Genomic DNA, 12,133 nt, shown 5'->3' on the forward strand with positions numbered 1-12,133 from the left:
CTACACCTCCTTATCCGGCTTTCAAAAACAAGAATTGGGTGCACAAATTTAAATTTAGTTTGGCTTTTCCCTTATCCACACGTTAGGCAATTTTTTAGGCAGTTTCTAAATGTCTCTAGTAACGTCTTTTTCCCCACATACTCATTTCAAATTGATCTTTTTTTTTAGACTGAAAAGGAGAAATACTGGAAATGTGCTTATGTGGAGATTTACATATGTTTATACAGAATAGAGTGTTCTGCATCACGATGCTACCAAGGAATAGATTTTCCTCAGTTTGCAAACCTGAAAAGAACCACGCAACTTAATTTTGTTGGCTTCATGAGGGCACCTGTTTAATTCATCCTGAGGTACCATGAGTGTCTGTACCAACCTTTGAGTCAATCAGAGCAGGACTGATATTTCAGAATGGCTGATAATTGTCAAGTACTCCTTTACAGAGCACATTGTGAAAAACAATAATTTCAGCAGTATCTGCAGTACATGTAGCAGAATAGCATCAACCAATCACATGGTGGTGGAGAGGCATCTTCACTAAATAACTAGCACTGTGAAATTCATTGCTAGAACGTAAAAACAATGCCTCTGTCATCTTTTCAATATAACTTTAACAAACTGTATAAATATAATAAATATAAATATATAAATTTATATACTCACCCATTCACTGCACTACTGCTCTTTTAAACAAATATGTAATCATGCAATCACATGGCAACAACTCAATACACTTAGGTATCCAGACATGGTATGGTCAAAATTTGGTGTAAATAATCTGAAAGCATGGATCCAGCCTTCCTTGTATTATGTATAAGGATTTTATTATTCTCTAAATATTGGCATTGACTCAAAAACCCACTGGTAACACCAACGAAAAAAGAACACAATTGAAGCCAAGGACATTTAACAGTTAAACAGCTGTCCCCCTCAATAAAAAGATCTCTCGACCCCACCAACGTCTGTCTGTGGCATAATGTATACATGTGAGAGGCAACAGTCACGTTTTGCACCAGAAGTCCCGACTTACGATAAAAAGTCATGTTTTGCACCAGAAGTCATAATTTACGACAAAAAGTCAAAAGAACATTCAGGGTGGAAAACCAGTATACTGTGAAGAGTCCACGCACAAGTGGGACTAAACTAAAAAACGACACGTGAAAGCCGCTTCACCGGTTCGTACTCTGAGTTTTCATTCATTCGCACCTGTTCATGCATTCCGCTACATTCCAGCGTCCAGGCTGAGAGCCGCAGTGTTTAGATAATTGTGTTGACCTGTTGTAAGGGCACAATAGCGCTAACGAGTGTGCGCGCGTGCGCCTTTCTGTGCGTGCACGCGCTAGGCGGTGCCACTATCTGTAATTATGTCGCTAAAAGCTCCTCCTCCGCCCATTCTTAATCCCTTATCCGCTAATACCGCAGTAGACATTCACCCACAACCACCAGCTGCCATCAAACAGCATAGCAGCGGTGTATGCTGCTGGAGAAGCTACGAGAGACTTTATTCGCTTCTATTTCCCCCCATCCTCCGTCCCAGGAGAGAGAGTCAAGGTAAGAAGCCTGTTAGAGTTCACGAGCCCTCCTCCTTCTGTCCGAGCACCTGTGCAGCACTTCGAGAGCCGAACAAGTTAAAATATTATGTAAATGTGTGCCTTTGTGTGTGGTGTGTGTGTGTGTCAGCCAGGCTGACATCCTGGCTTCACATTATAATCCTGTTTGACGGATGCCCCCTTTTAAAAGGGGTCTTAATTGCTGCTTTGCTCATTAAACTGATGGGAAGTTAAAAAGTGGTTTTAGCCGGACAGGTACACCTGCACAACCAGAAAATCTACAGGCCAGTGTTACATCTACTCCTCCGCTTCTCTGCTGCTGGCAGTTGATCGTCAGTAGTCACAATCTGGAGCTCTTGATGTTATTACTTGTTACTCCTCAGCTCCATGTTTACAGGATGATACAATCTGATTTTCACTACTCTTTCCTTAAAATCAGCAGTGGTCAGTGAAGCAATGTTGTTTTAATAGCAAGTTTTTAGATTGGTATCCGTTAAGAAAAGTATGCTCTGTTCATTAGTGGCAGTCCCAGGAATGGAGGCAAACCAGTTCTGCTGACACAAAACACAAAACATGACGTAAAACATGTTACATGTATGGCTGCCTCCTAGTTTCTGCAGTCTCCTTGGCCAGGTTAGTGCTTTATCTGGGTGTTATTGACACCTCTGTGAATGTCCAGTCACTGTTCCCTCATTCTTCAGGGAGCAGACCAGGATGGCCTCCTCTGATGATACAGAAGGGTCTCTGACTCCTGTGGATTTTATCCAGCTGCAGCACTACATGGAAGGTAAGTTTCCATTTTCTACATTGTTTTTTAACCTGTAAGTAAAGTAAACTGGAACAATAATCGTAATAATAATAAAGTTGACACGTTTATTACAGATTAAAAATGTATATACAAATCCCTTTACACCAAGCACTTGATGCACACAAGATACACTGTTGTGTTTGTATCAAAGGCATAAAACTAAAGCAATGAGTGATTACTGAGGCCAAAGACGACAGCGTCCAGGACAGAATATAAAAACAATGCGTGCATTAAAACTGTAATTAGAGCCACGCAAGTCTCAAGTGCATTCTCACTAACAAAATGCAGTGTAACTCAATACTCTGGCAAATTTCTCTGTTAAATTAATAAAGCAGCGGTAGCTCAATATGCCATTTATTTCACAGTGTCAGTTTATGACTGTAAATGTATTTTTTAAAAACTCCATCCATGTACACTGAATTCAGGCTTTCACCTTTCTGAGGATGAACTGGCCAGATGTGTTATGATAGCTCCGCTCTCGATCTGTGTAACTGTCTTCCATCTAATCTAACACTAACACTAACACTCTTCTTGGCTGCACAGACACTGGAAACCACATCACACATTTACAAAAAAGTGTAATTTTTACTTTACTTTACACTTTTGTTTCACTCCTTTTTAATGAATTAAACATCTGAGCACTGGATAATGTCAGAATAAATATCGGAAGTCTTCAGAACGATTTATGAAGGCAGTGAAAAAAAAAGCAAGATAAGTGGAGACGGGAGTGTCGCAGGCAAAGTCCAACAAAAATATGAAAAGTTAACTTTGTAGATCCTAACCTGCAACACATGTGCACTCTGCTCCTGCATGTAGGCGGAAACATTTCAGTTAAAATTGCAGTCGGTATCACTGCCTTACTTTAATGCTACTCATTCAGCAGCCACCCAAAATCACAAGCGGCAACTCCCAAACATAAGTGCATGCTGCCCCTTCGCTGGGGCTGGAGCGAATGCAGAATTACATGCACGTGTTGACAAAAAAGTGTGTGCTAAAGGGCTGAAAATAATCCACTGTCCACTCAAAGGCTTTAGAAGAAATGAAATGGGTCTGTAGGCTTTTAGTGTTTGCACGCTGGATAATGGATGAATGGATAATTACACTTGCTCCTCTCCAGACCTGGGAAAGGTAGTGTGTGCATTACCTCACACTGCAAGGCCCAAACCCAGATTTAATGACTGACAGTCACAGTGTATCCACATCTACAGCTACGTTTTGACCTCTCTGATCTTCTCCCTGCAGAGAGCAATTTGAGGGTGAAAGATGTGATTAAGGAGTTTCATCCAGGCGGTCGATTCTCTCAGCACAGCTTTGGAGAGGTAACTTTTTTAGGCAATCATATACTATATTTCCCGTGTCAAATGTTCCTAATACTCTACTTATTACAAACAAATCAAACATGAATTTATTCATTTGTATTATTAGTTGTAAAAGTTTGCTTTACCTCTATTTTTAACAATGTTCTTGATTAAAAACGCACACGGTCTTTTTAGGAAGCTTTCTACCACTTTTTTATGACATTTTCTAAAAATCGTAGTCAGACTGTTGCTCTGAATGTAAATGTTTTATCCTTTTGTCTCATTTGGAAATAACTTCAACTTCTCTCTTTAGTGCGTCGATGCCGAGGGCTTCTGTCTCTTTCTCAAGACCTACTTAGAAGTGGACGACTTCCCTGCAGATTTCTGCCAGCGGCTTTTTCGTTATTTCCAAAACGTGGAGCAAAACGGCTCCTTGAAGAGCCCTCAGCCCAAAGAAGGTAAAGACTTTTTATATTCTGACTTTGTTGTCCTTTAACAAAACTGTGCAGCACAGAGTTTGGGGGAAAAATGTTCTTTGCACTCCTATTCAGTCCTGGATGTGGCTGGAAACGCTGCACAAAACTCCCAGAAAACTATCAAAAGAAAGACTGATCTGCTAAGGTAGTATTTTTTCAGTGACCACCTGTTTGTGTGCTTATTATTTTTTTCATATCTTGCTGTCTGGTCACAGTAATGACGCTGAAGGCCGAACTTTGCAGATTAGTGCACCTGGTCCAGCAACAAAACTATGATAAAATACTTACTTTGATATCCCACCAATTTTCATCTGCTGTTTTTTTAAAAAAAACCTCACTAAATCTGAGGACTGTGTTCGTTTCTTGTTTTTCAGGTGGAGTCTTTCTTCGTGATGTGTCCTGTTACTTCTCAGTGTTGGAGAAAGAACAGCCGCGGGAGAAGCTCGAATGTTGGTTTGACTTATCTTTTGATCATATTGGGAGTTTTTATTGTAGTTGCAGCTGCATTTAATCCACATTTATTGCTGAGGTCTTAAAATTGAGGATATGCGACTGTAAAACCCACGGTTAGCTAACTGACTAACTGACTTTGTTTGGTTCTAGTTACATTCAAACTTTACGACAAAGATGGCAACGGACTCCTGGACAGCTCTGTAAGTTACTCAAAATTACTGACAAGGGGATAGATATAGATCTATGTGTATAGTGTAAAAAAACCTGTTGATTCATGTTGAAAAAATTAAGGTACTGAAATTCATCTCTCTAGAGTTAGACTTATATCTGTACATGTGGACTCAGTTTTGGCCAGTTCTTCGCATATATAACTTCTCTGGCTGTAGCATACATAATGTTTTAATTTTGCGATGTTTTAAGTGCATTGCACTTGGCGCCTCGCTGACTGTCTTAGATTACTTTTGCGCGCTAGTTTGGATGGATACAGTTACACCCAATCTCACCAGAACTCTTTTGTCTCTCTTTCAGGAAGTGGATCGTATAATCACTCAAATGATGCGTGCCGCTGATTATCTGGGCTGGGACGTGACTGAACTCAGACCAGTATGAGTCTTTTTTTCTGTTTGTTTCTTCTTCTTATTCTGCATGGCTTTTGAACTTTTTTGTTTACCAGCCCACATAAAGTGTGGCACCTGAAAACACAGGCTGAGGGTGTGACAGAAGATTCGTATAAATTTCTGGTGTTTTGTGATGGAACAGGTGCTCAAAGACATGATGACAGCGATTGATGTGGATGATAGTGGCACCGTCACTCTGGAGGAGTGGCTGAAGGGAGGCATGAACAATGCACCTTTACTTGTTCTGCTGGGGCTGAAGGTGAAAAAACCAACATTTTATGCAATCCTTCCTTTCTTTGTTAAACTGCCTTGACTTAACTAAAAGATCTGACCAACTGCTGTTATTTTCTCTTATTCCCAAAAGATGACGGAAAAGGATGGGCAGCACATATGGACGATGAAGCATTTTAACAAGCCAACCTACTGCAGCGTGTGTGAGAGCATGCTGCTCGGCCTTGGGAAGCAAGGACTCAGCTGCAACTGTAAGAGCTCACAACCGCCACCAGGGGGAAGCCAAGCTCCTCTTACACTGTATAAATGAACTGGTGGAGACGTGCATTTTACAGTGACACCTGTACACTCTGCTTTCTATCAGCATCGCTGCAGTTTCTGATATTAAACGTTAAGAACCTTTCTCACCCACTGCATTTTCTCCTTCTAGGCTGCAAGTACATCGTCCACAGCCAGTGTGCCAACAAGAATCCCGAGCCCTGCGCTCGTACCTTTGTCAAATCTAAACAGGAAATTGGTGTAAGGAACACAATGATTGCTTTTAATTTCCCTTTGGTTTATGTATATTTCTGCTTTTAGATATCCGGTTACATTTACAACAGCACTTACGTTTTATGCAAAATGCTATTTTCAGTGCGTTTATGGGGATATAGTCGCATCTTCTCTCTTCACCTGTTCTCTTTTTAAAAACCAAACGGCAATGACCACAAGCACATTAAGAACAGGGAACTTTAGAGTGCATTAGTCAGTAAGTGCAGCCTCTGTTTTTTTCACTGTTTTTAAAAAAAATGAGGATTACTGCCTGCACAATCTGCTCTGTACATCTGTTAAACGTCCCACTTTTGCACAAGCACAGATAGTGGCCTGGTCACTTTCTTTCCTGCAGCAGCAGACACAGTAAAAAAAAAAAATCCGTAATGAGCTGCTGTGGGAGGTGGAACTGGTTTGTTTTTATTCGATCTGCCAGTTCAGTTCAATCATGAAGCCATAAATCTGCAGCTATTTTCCACAGCTGCTTAGGAGCAGGGTGTATTCTGTACTGAGTCCTTTAAAGTCAGCTATAACATAATTTTTCCTGCAGCCATGCAGGGATGGGTTGCCACATAAGTCGGCTCGAACAAGCCAGCATGAATGAATGAATGAATATGTGAACATAGCGCTACCCATCCATGCTGTCAAATTAGTTGTTTTTTCCAGATTTCAAAAAAGAAAAAAAGTGATCCCAGTGATTTCTTCTGTGATGTTTATACACTAGATTAAAGCAGGTAGGCTCTTTGGTTCACCCGCATCTGCTGGTTGAACTTATCCACCTTTAAAACTGAGTATTCACTTTCTGTAAATATTCATGACTCACAATGTGAAAACAATACCAGACAACGTTACCGCTGGTGCTAAGTGGCAGTTTGTGCATAATGCCTGTTTCGTGCCTCCTCTGCATCTCAGATACCAGCTCATGACTGGATCAGAGCTGATTGCGGTGCCAGCAAGTGTGATGTCTGCAATAAGAAGATCAAAACTTTGGCCGGGAAGCGCTGCGTGTGGTGCCAGGAGTTGGTGAGTACGTTAGTGAATACAGAGATTGCATGTGATCGGGCCTGCTTAGTATCATATCACTGTGGAATCGGAGGTAGAGTGGGGTCCTCCACCAACTGGGTGGCTACCAGCTGGCTCCTCCAGTCAGTATGTCGAAGTATGATGACTCCATTGGAGTGCGAGAGTGTGTGTGTGCACTCAGGCATGGAAAACGGTGCTTGTATGAATGTGTGTAATTGGCTGAAAAGTATTGCTCTGTCTATATAGCTGAATGAGTAAGAACAGATTACCATTTTTAATTTACTGAGTATTGTTTTGTTTTTTTAAGCGTCACGATGAATGTGTTTTGCGTGGCTTATCGAACTGTGACTGCGGGCCGCTGAAAGATCATATACTGCCTCCGTGGGCCATTTACGCTGTCTCAAAGGTAAAATGACTCTAAATTACTCTATGAATGTAGATTTTTAGGCCATCTGTCTGTGAGCTGGTCACTAAGTTTTTGTTTCTGGCAGGAGGAGGACACCAGCCTGTTGAATGTCACTCTTGATGGCCACATCCTGCAGGTCTCCCAATATCAAATCTCACTAAATAAACTGAATTTAGAGCCACCAGAGCTATTATATGTATATAAAACATATAACTCAATGTCTGTGTATTTTGCAGATGATTTACATAATCTAATGGATCCTAATCTGTGGGATTTTTTCAGATTGTTCCTGTTCCTCGTACCCACCCTCTGCTGGTGTTTGTAAACCCAAAAAGTGGAGGAAAACAAGGCGAACGGTAGGCAGCACAGTCCTATGGGATCAGAAGTTTCACGCTCCATACTAAAAAATCTGACATTTTGGAGATGCTTGCTTCCATATCAATACATAGGATAATACTGTGTCATTGGCAGTTTATAACAGCTTTTGCTTTGTCTTTGCAGAGTGCTCAGGAAGTTTCAGTACCTGTTGAATCCACGCCAAGTATACAATCTGTCCGATGGAGGCCCTGCTCCAGGGTACAGCAGTGCACATTAAACACATTATAGGACTCTATAGGATTTCAAATGCACATGTCATTTGAGTATATTTATGTTAATGCTGACTCTGTCTTTCAGTCTGCACTTCTTTCGTAATCTGTGCGACTACAGGATCTTGGTGTGTGGAGGAGACGGCACCGTTGGGTGGCTTCTGGATGCTTTAGGTAATGCGTGTCCTGCTGAGTTTCAGACAGCAGGTTGAGCTAACTGTCTGAAGCACTAAATAACATCTCTTGTGATTTTAGACAAAGAAAACCTCCAGGTGAATCCTTCTGTAGCTGTGCTGCCTCTGGGCACTGGGAATGACCTGGCTCGCTGCCTACGCTGGGGAGGAGGTAACAACAATCAAAACAGGAACTTTAATGAAAGTGTCAGATGTCAGTTACATATTTAAGCTGTTTCTATCATAATCCCATGAAAGGATACGACGGGTCAGATTTGAAAGAAATCATGAAAGAGATTGAAGGGAGTGAGTTGGTCCCCATGGACCGCTGGAGTATCCAAGTGATACCGAATGACCCTCATGAGGCAGGAGACCCTGTGCCCAATGAGATCATTAACAACTACTTTTCCATTGGAGTGGTGAGTCACGAACTCTACAGGGAGTTTGTGCATTCATCAGAAAAATGAATGCATTGCATGAAATATGATTCATGATCGTTTTTCATGTGATTGCACTTTCATCCTTGTGTGCAGGATGCTTCTATTGCTCATCGTTTCCACTCCATGAGAGAGAAACATCCCCAGAGGTTCAACAGCAGGTACGAATTTATGTTAGCAGTCTGAACCTTTTCTCATAAGAGGTGTAACAGAGCTCAGTCTACTTCACAAATAAATTCATGGCTTTTTTATTTGTGTGTTTGTTTTTGGTCAAATTCTTGTTCTCTGTCGTTTTAAGAATGAAGAACAAACTTAAGTATTTTGAATTTGCCACTTCGGAGACCCTCTCATCGTCCTGTAAGAGGCTGAAGGACTGTCTAACGATTGAGGTCGGAATTTCTGCCACAGTCAGGCTGTTTTACCAGAACTATGCATATTTGTGAATAATGCTGAAATGTTTTTATTTTGTTTTGTTTTGTATTTGCAACACCAGTGCTGCGGAAAACCTCTGGACCTGACTCGTGTCTCTCTAGAGGGCATAGCTGTCCTCAACATACCCAGCATGCACGGAGGCTCCAACCTCTGGGGTGAGTCTAAGAAGTCTGATGGCGTGGCAGGGCTGGAGCAGAGTGAGGTTATCACTGACCCTGAAGCTCTGAAAATAGTTTCCCAAGGTGAGACTCAGCTGTTTACACTCCTGAATCCTCACATATCATTGTCATAGATTGTAGTCCTGATTTGACATTTACAAACACTGTTAAATTACTCTGCTTTTTAACAACTCCTCAGATATAAGCGATAAACGATTGGAGGTGGTCGGGCTTGAAGGGGTTATAGAGATGGGACAAATCTATACTGGGCTGAAGAGCGCTGGGCACAGACTGGCACAGACCTCCCAGATTACCATTAGGTTGTGAACTTTACCTACTAAACAACAGGAATATTTTTCAGTACCATACAGTGTGTGTACATGTAGTGCAGTATAATTACACATTGCTGTTATTGCTCCCTATGTGCAGGACATCTAAAGCATTTCCAATGCAGATCGATGGTGAGCCCTGGATGCAGCCTCCTTGTACTGTAAGCATTATTAAATAATATGATGAGGGGGAAGAGAAGAGACAACGGCAACATAATGCAATCTAAAACATTTATAAATGTCTTTTGATCAGAAATTGAATCATGTTACTTCTACAGCAAGTATAACCAGAATTGATTGTGATTAATATAACTTAAAAGAGATACTTGAAGCAATTTGGAGGTCAAGTCCAAGTGTCCATCTTTACTGACCAGCAGATATTAACACAAGATCATTGGCTCTCGCTTAGAACTGAGTGGCAGCGCTACTTTCAGACCACCTCACAATTGTTATGTGGGTAAGACAGAAAGAGGCAATCATGTGCAAGTATTATGGGGATGTTCCAAACTGTTTCCTTTTTGGAGACATGTTTTGGATTTTGTGGGCCAATATTTGAAGTGCAATTTGCCCTGTTCACAAAAAGACTGTGTCCCCTTGGGGACAGGGGTGTCCTAGCACAGCTGGATAAGTCTGTAATGAGAGTATTAATGATTGGTTTAGTGACTTCTGCTAAAATGTAGACAGTTAAAGAGCAATGGGAATGGTTTCTGTGCGTTCATATCCAAAGACAAATTAAAAAATAACTTGATATGAGCCACATAGTATCTACTGACAGCTGGGCAAATGAATAGTTACCCAGCAACAACAACAACAACAACAACCTTTATTTATAGAGCACATTAAAAGCCTAAGCATACCAAAGTGCTTTACAGAAAAACAATAAAATAATACAGTTAAGAGCATTAATATCAAATATAATAAGAACAGCAGACAATGTTCACAGTAGAAAGCCACTAATAAAATGGACTGCAGCACATAGATTATAGCAGACCCAGTGCCGCATGATAGAGAACACCAAGAATGAAGGAATAATAAAAAGCAGCAACAAAGAAGGAGCTCTGTGGCTAACCTAAACTAACCTAAATTGCATCTTTTATGAATTTTAGATCCACATAACTCACAAGAACCAAGCTAGCATGCTAATGGCTCCACCTACCAAACCATCCAGCTTCTTTCACCTCAAATAGAGTCGTGGCTCCTACGTCCTCTGGCCCTCTGAGGATCACTGCAGCTCACCAGCGTTGGATTGAGTGTGTAACCGTGTGTTGTCATTGTTTACTTCCTTTGCCCCCAGTTCCTGACATCATTTTAAGATACTGCTTTCATAGAGAGATGCCACACTGACAAACCAATATCAAAAGTGCAAACTTGACAAGTTTGACTGCTGCTTTTGTGTGCCAATTTTCATGCAATGCATTATGTTTCTATAGATAAAGGATCAGAGCACATTGTGTACCTACAGTATAAGCACAAGGAACATGCATGTACTAGCTGTATTTTAGGTTGTGATGTTTTGTTGTGCTAAATCATATTTACAGTAGTATCTGTACTTCCTTGTGCAGCTTGTGACAAAAAGCAGTTCACCAAATAAACTGTCCTGTGTGTTGACATGTATTTCATTGCCAGTGTTCATCCAGTTGAGAGACAATAAGATAGATAAGAAGATATTCATGTGAATGTTTTGACTGTTTCTTAAAGAACTGTTGATAGAATAATGCAAGGAACTCTTGATTGAATGTAACTGAATATGTGTTTTTTTGGGTTTTTTTGAGTTATGAAAGTGATAAAGAGAGAGGCATTCAATACAGCCCTCCCATATTTAACGAGTTTAATGGCAGCAGCATTCCACTGTGTCTAATACGCCCGGTGTACATACCTGAAATCATATTTAATGTTAGCTTCTTTACCAATTTTGTCCTGTAACCTCACTTTGTCAATTTAATTCTTTGTGTCAACACTTTTATTAGACTCCTTCGCACTGAAAAAGCTTCTCAAACACACAGACATGACTGATGAGGTCATGCTAACATTGGGTGGAAGCTAGCCAAAGTATTCTACTTTGTGATTGAATAAATAAAGTTTAAAGCTAAGATATTGTTTTGGCAATGTGTTTTCAACTTTCAGTAGTCTTGTGTTGGATATTGAGTGTACTTGTTTACACTTGTAATGTGCTTGTACTGGGCTGCAAACACTTTTTCTTTCAAAAATGCCTAAATTCTTCTTGGAACTGATTCAACAAGTTGCTGGAAATATTTCTCAGAGAATTCGGTCCATGCTGACATGATAGCATCACAGTTGCTGCAGATTTATCAGCTGCACATCCATGACATGAGTTTCCCGTTACACCATGTCTCTAAGGTGCTCTACTGAATTTAAATCTGGTGACTGCTGAGACCACATGAGTGAACTCATTGTCATGTTTGGGAAACCGGTTTGTGATTATTTGAACGTTGTGATGAGGGATGTTCACTGTGAAAGATGAATACATTGTGGTTGTAAATGGATTAGCAACAAAACTCAGGTAGGCTGTGGTGTTTAAACGATGTTCAGTTGGTACTAAGAGGTCCAAAGTGTTCCAAGCCACTGGCCACTCTCCTTTGACCTCCGACATCAACAAGGCTTTTTAA

General features: G+C 40.8%; 1 protein-coding gene across 3 annotated transcripts; it reads left to right on the forward strand.

The window, feature by feature from the left end:
• Positions 1–1,010: 1,010 nt before the first annotated feature.
• On the forward strand, positions 1,011–11,598 carry dgkab (diacylglycerol kinase, alpha b). Of its 3 annotated transcripts, none has more exons than XM_082534956.1 (24): positions 1,011–1,548; positions 2,249–2,334; positions 3,598–3,674; positions 3,967–4,111; positions 4,504–4,578; positions 4,733–4,782; positions 5,111–5,185; positions 5,342–5,458; positions 5,564–5,681; positions 5,861–5,949; positions 6,874–6,984; positions 7,292–7,390; positions 7,476–7,526; positions 7,673–7,746; positions 7,892–7,966; positions 8,066–8,151; positions 8,233–8,322; positions 8,409–8,569; positions 8,684–8,748; positions 8,886–8,976; positions 9,081–9,261; positions 9,377–9,497; positions 9,607–9,638; positions 10,613–11,598. In XM_082534956.1, exons 1-24 carry the CDS (start codon positions 1,472–1,474, stop codon positions 10,639–10,641), a joined length of 2,175 nt encoding a protein of 724 aa, XP_082391082.1. In that variant the 5' UTR covers positions 1,011–1,471; the 3' UTR covers positions 10,642–11,598. The 3 variants fall into 3 exon arrangements, with proteins under 3 accessions (XP_082391082.1, XP_082391080.1, XP_082391081.1); XM_082534954.1 differs by having other exon boundaries at positions 1,012–1,548; positions 9,607–9,667; XM_082534955.1 differs by lacking the exon at positions 1,011–1,548 and adding an exon at positions 2,037–2,180 and having other exon boundaries at positions 9,607–9,667.
• Positions 11,599–12,133: the final 535 nt, after the last annotated feature.

The sequence above is a fragment of the Aulonocara stuartgranti genome (assembly GCF_965226115.1).
Source record: "Aulonocara stuartgranti genome assembly, chromosome: 5".
Classification (NCBI taxonomy): domain Eukaryota; kingdom Metazoa; phylum Chordata; class Actinopteri; order Cichliformes; family Cichlidae; genus Aulonocara; species Aulonocara stuartgranti.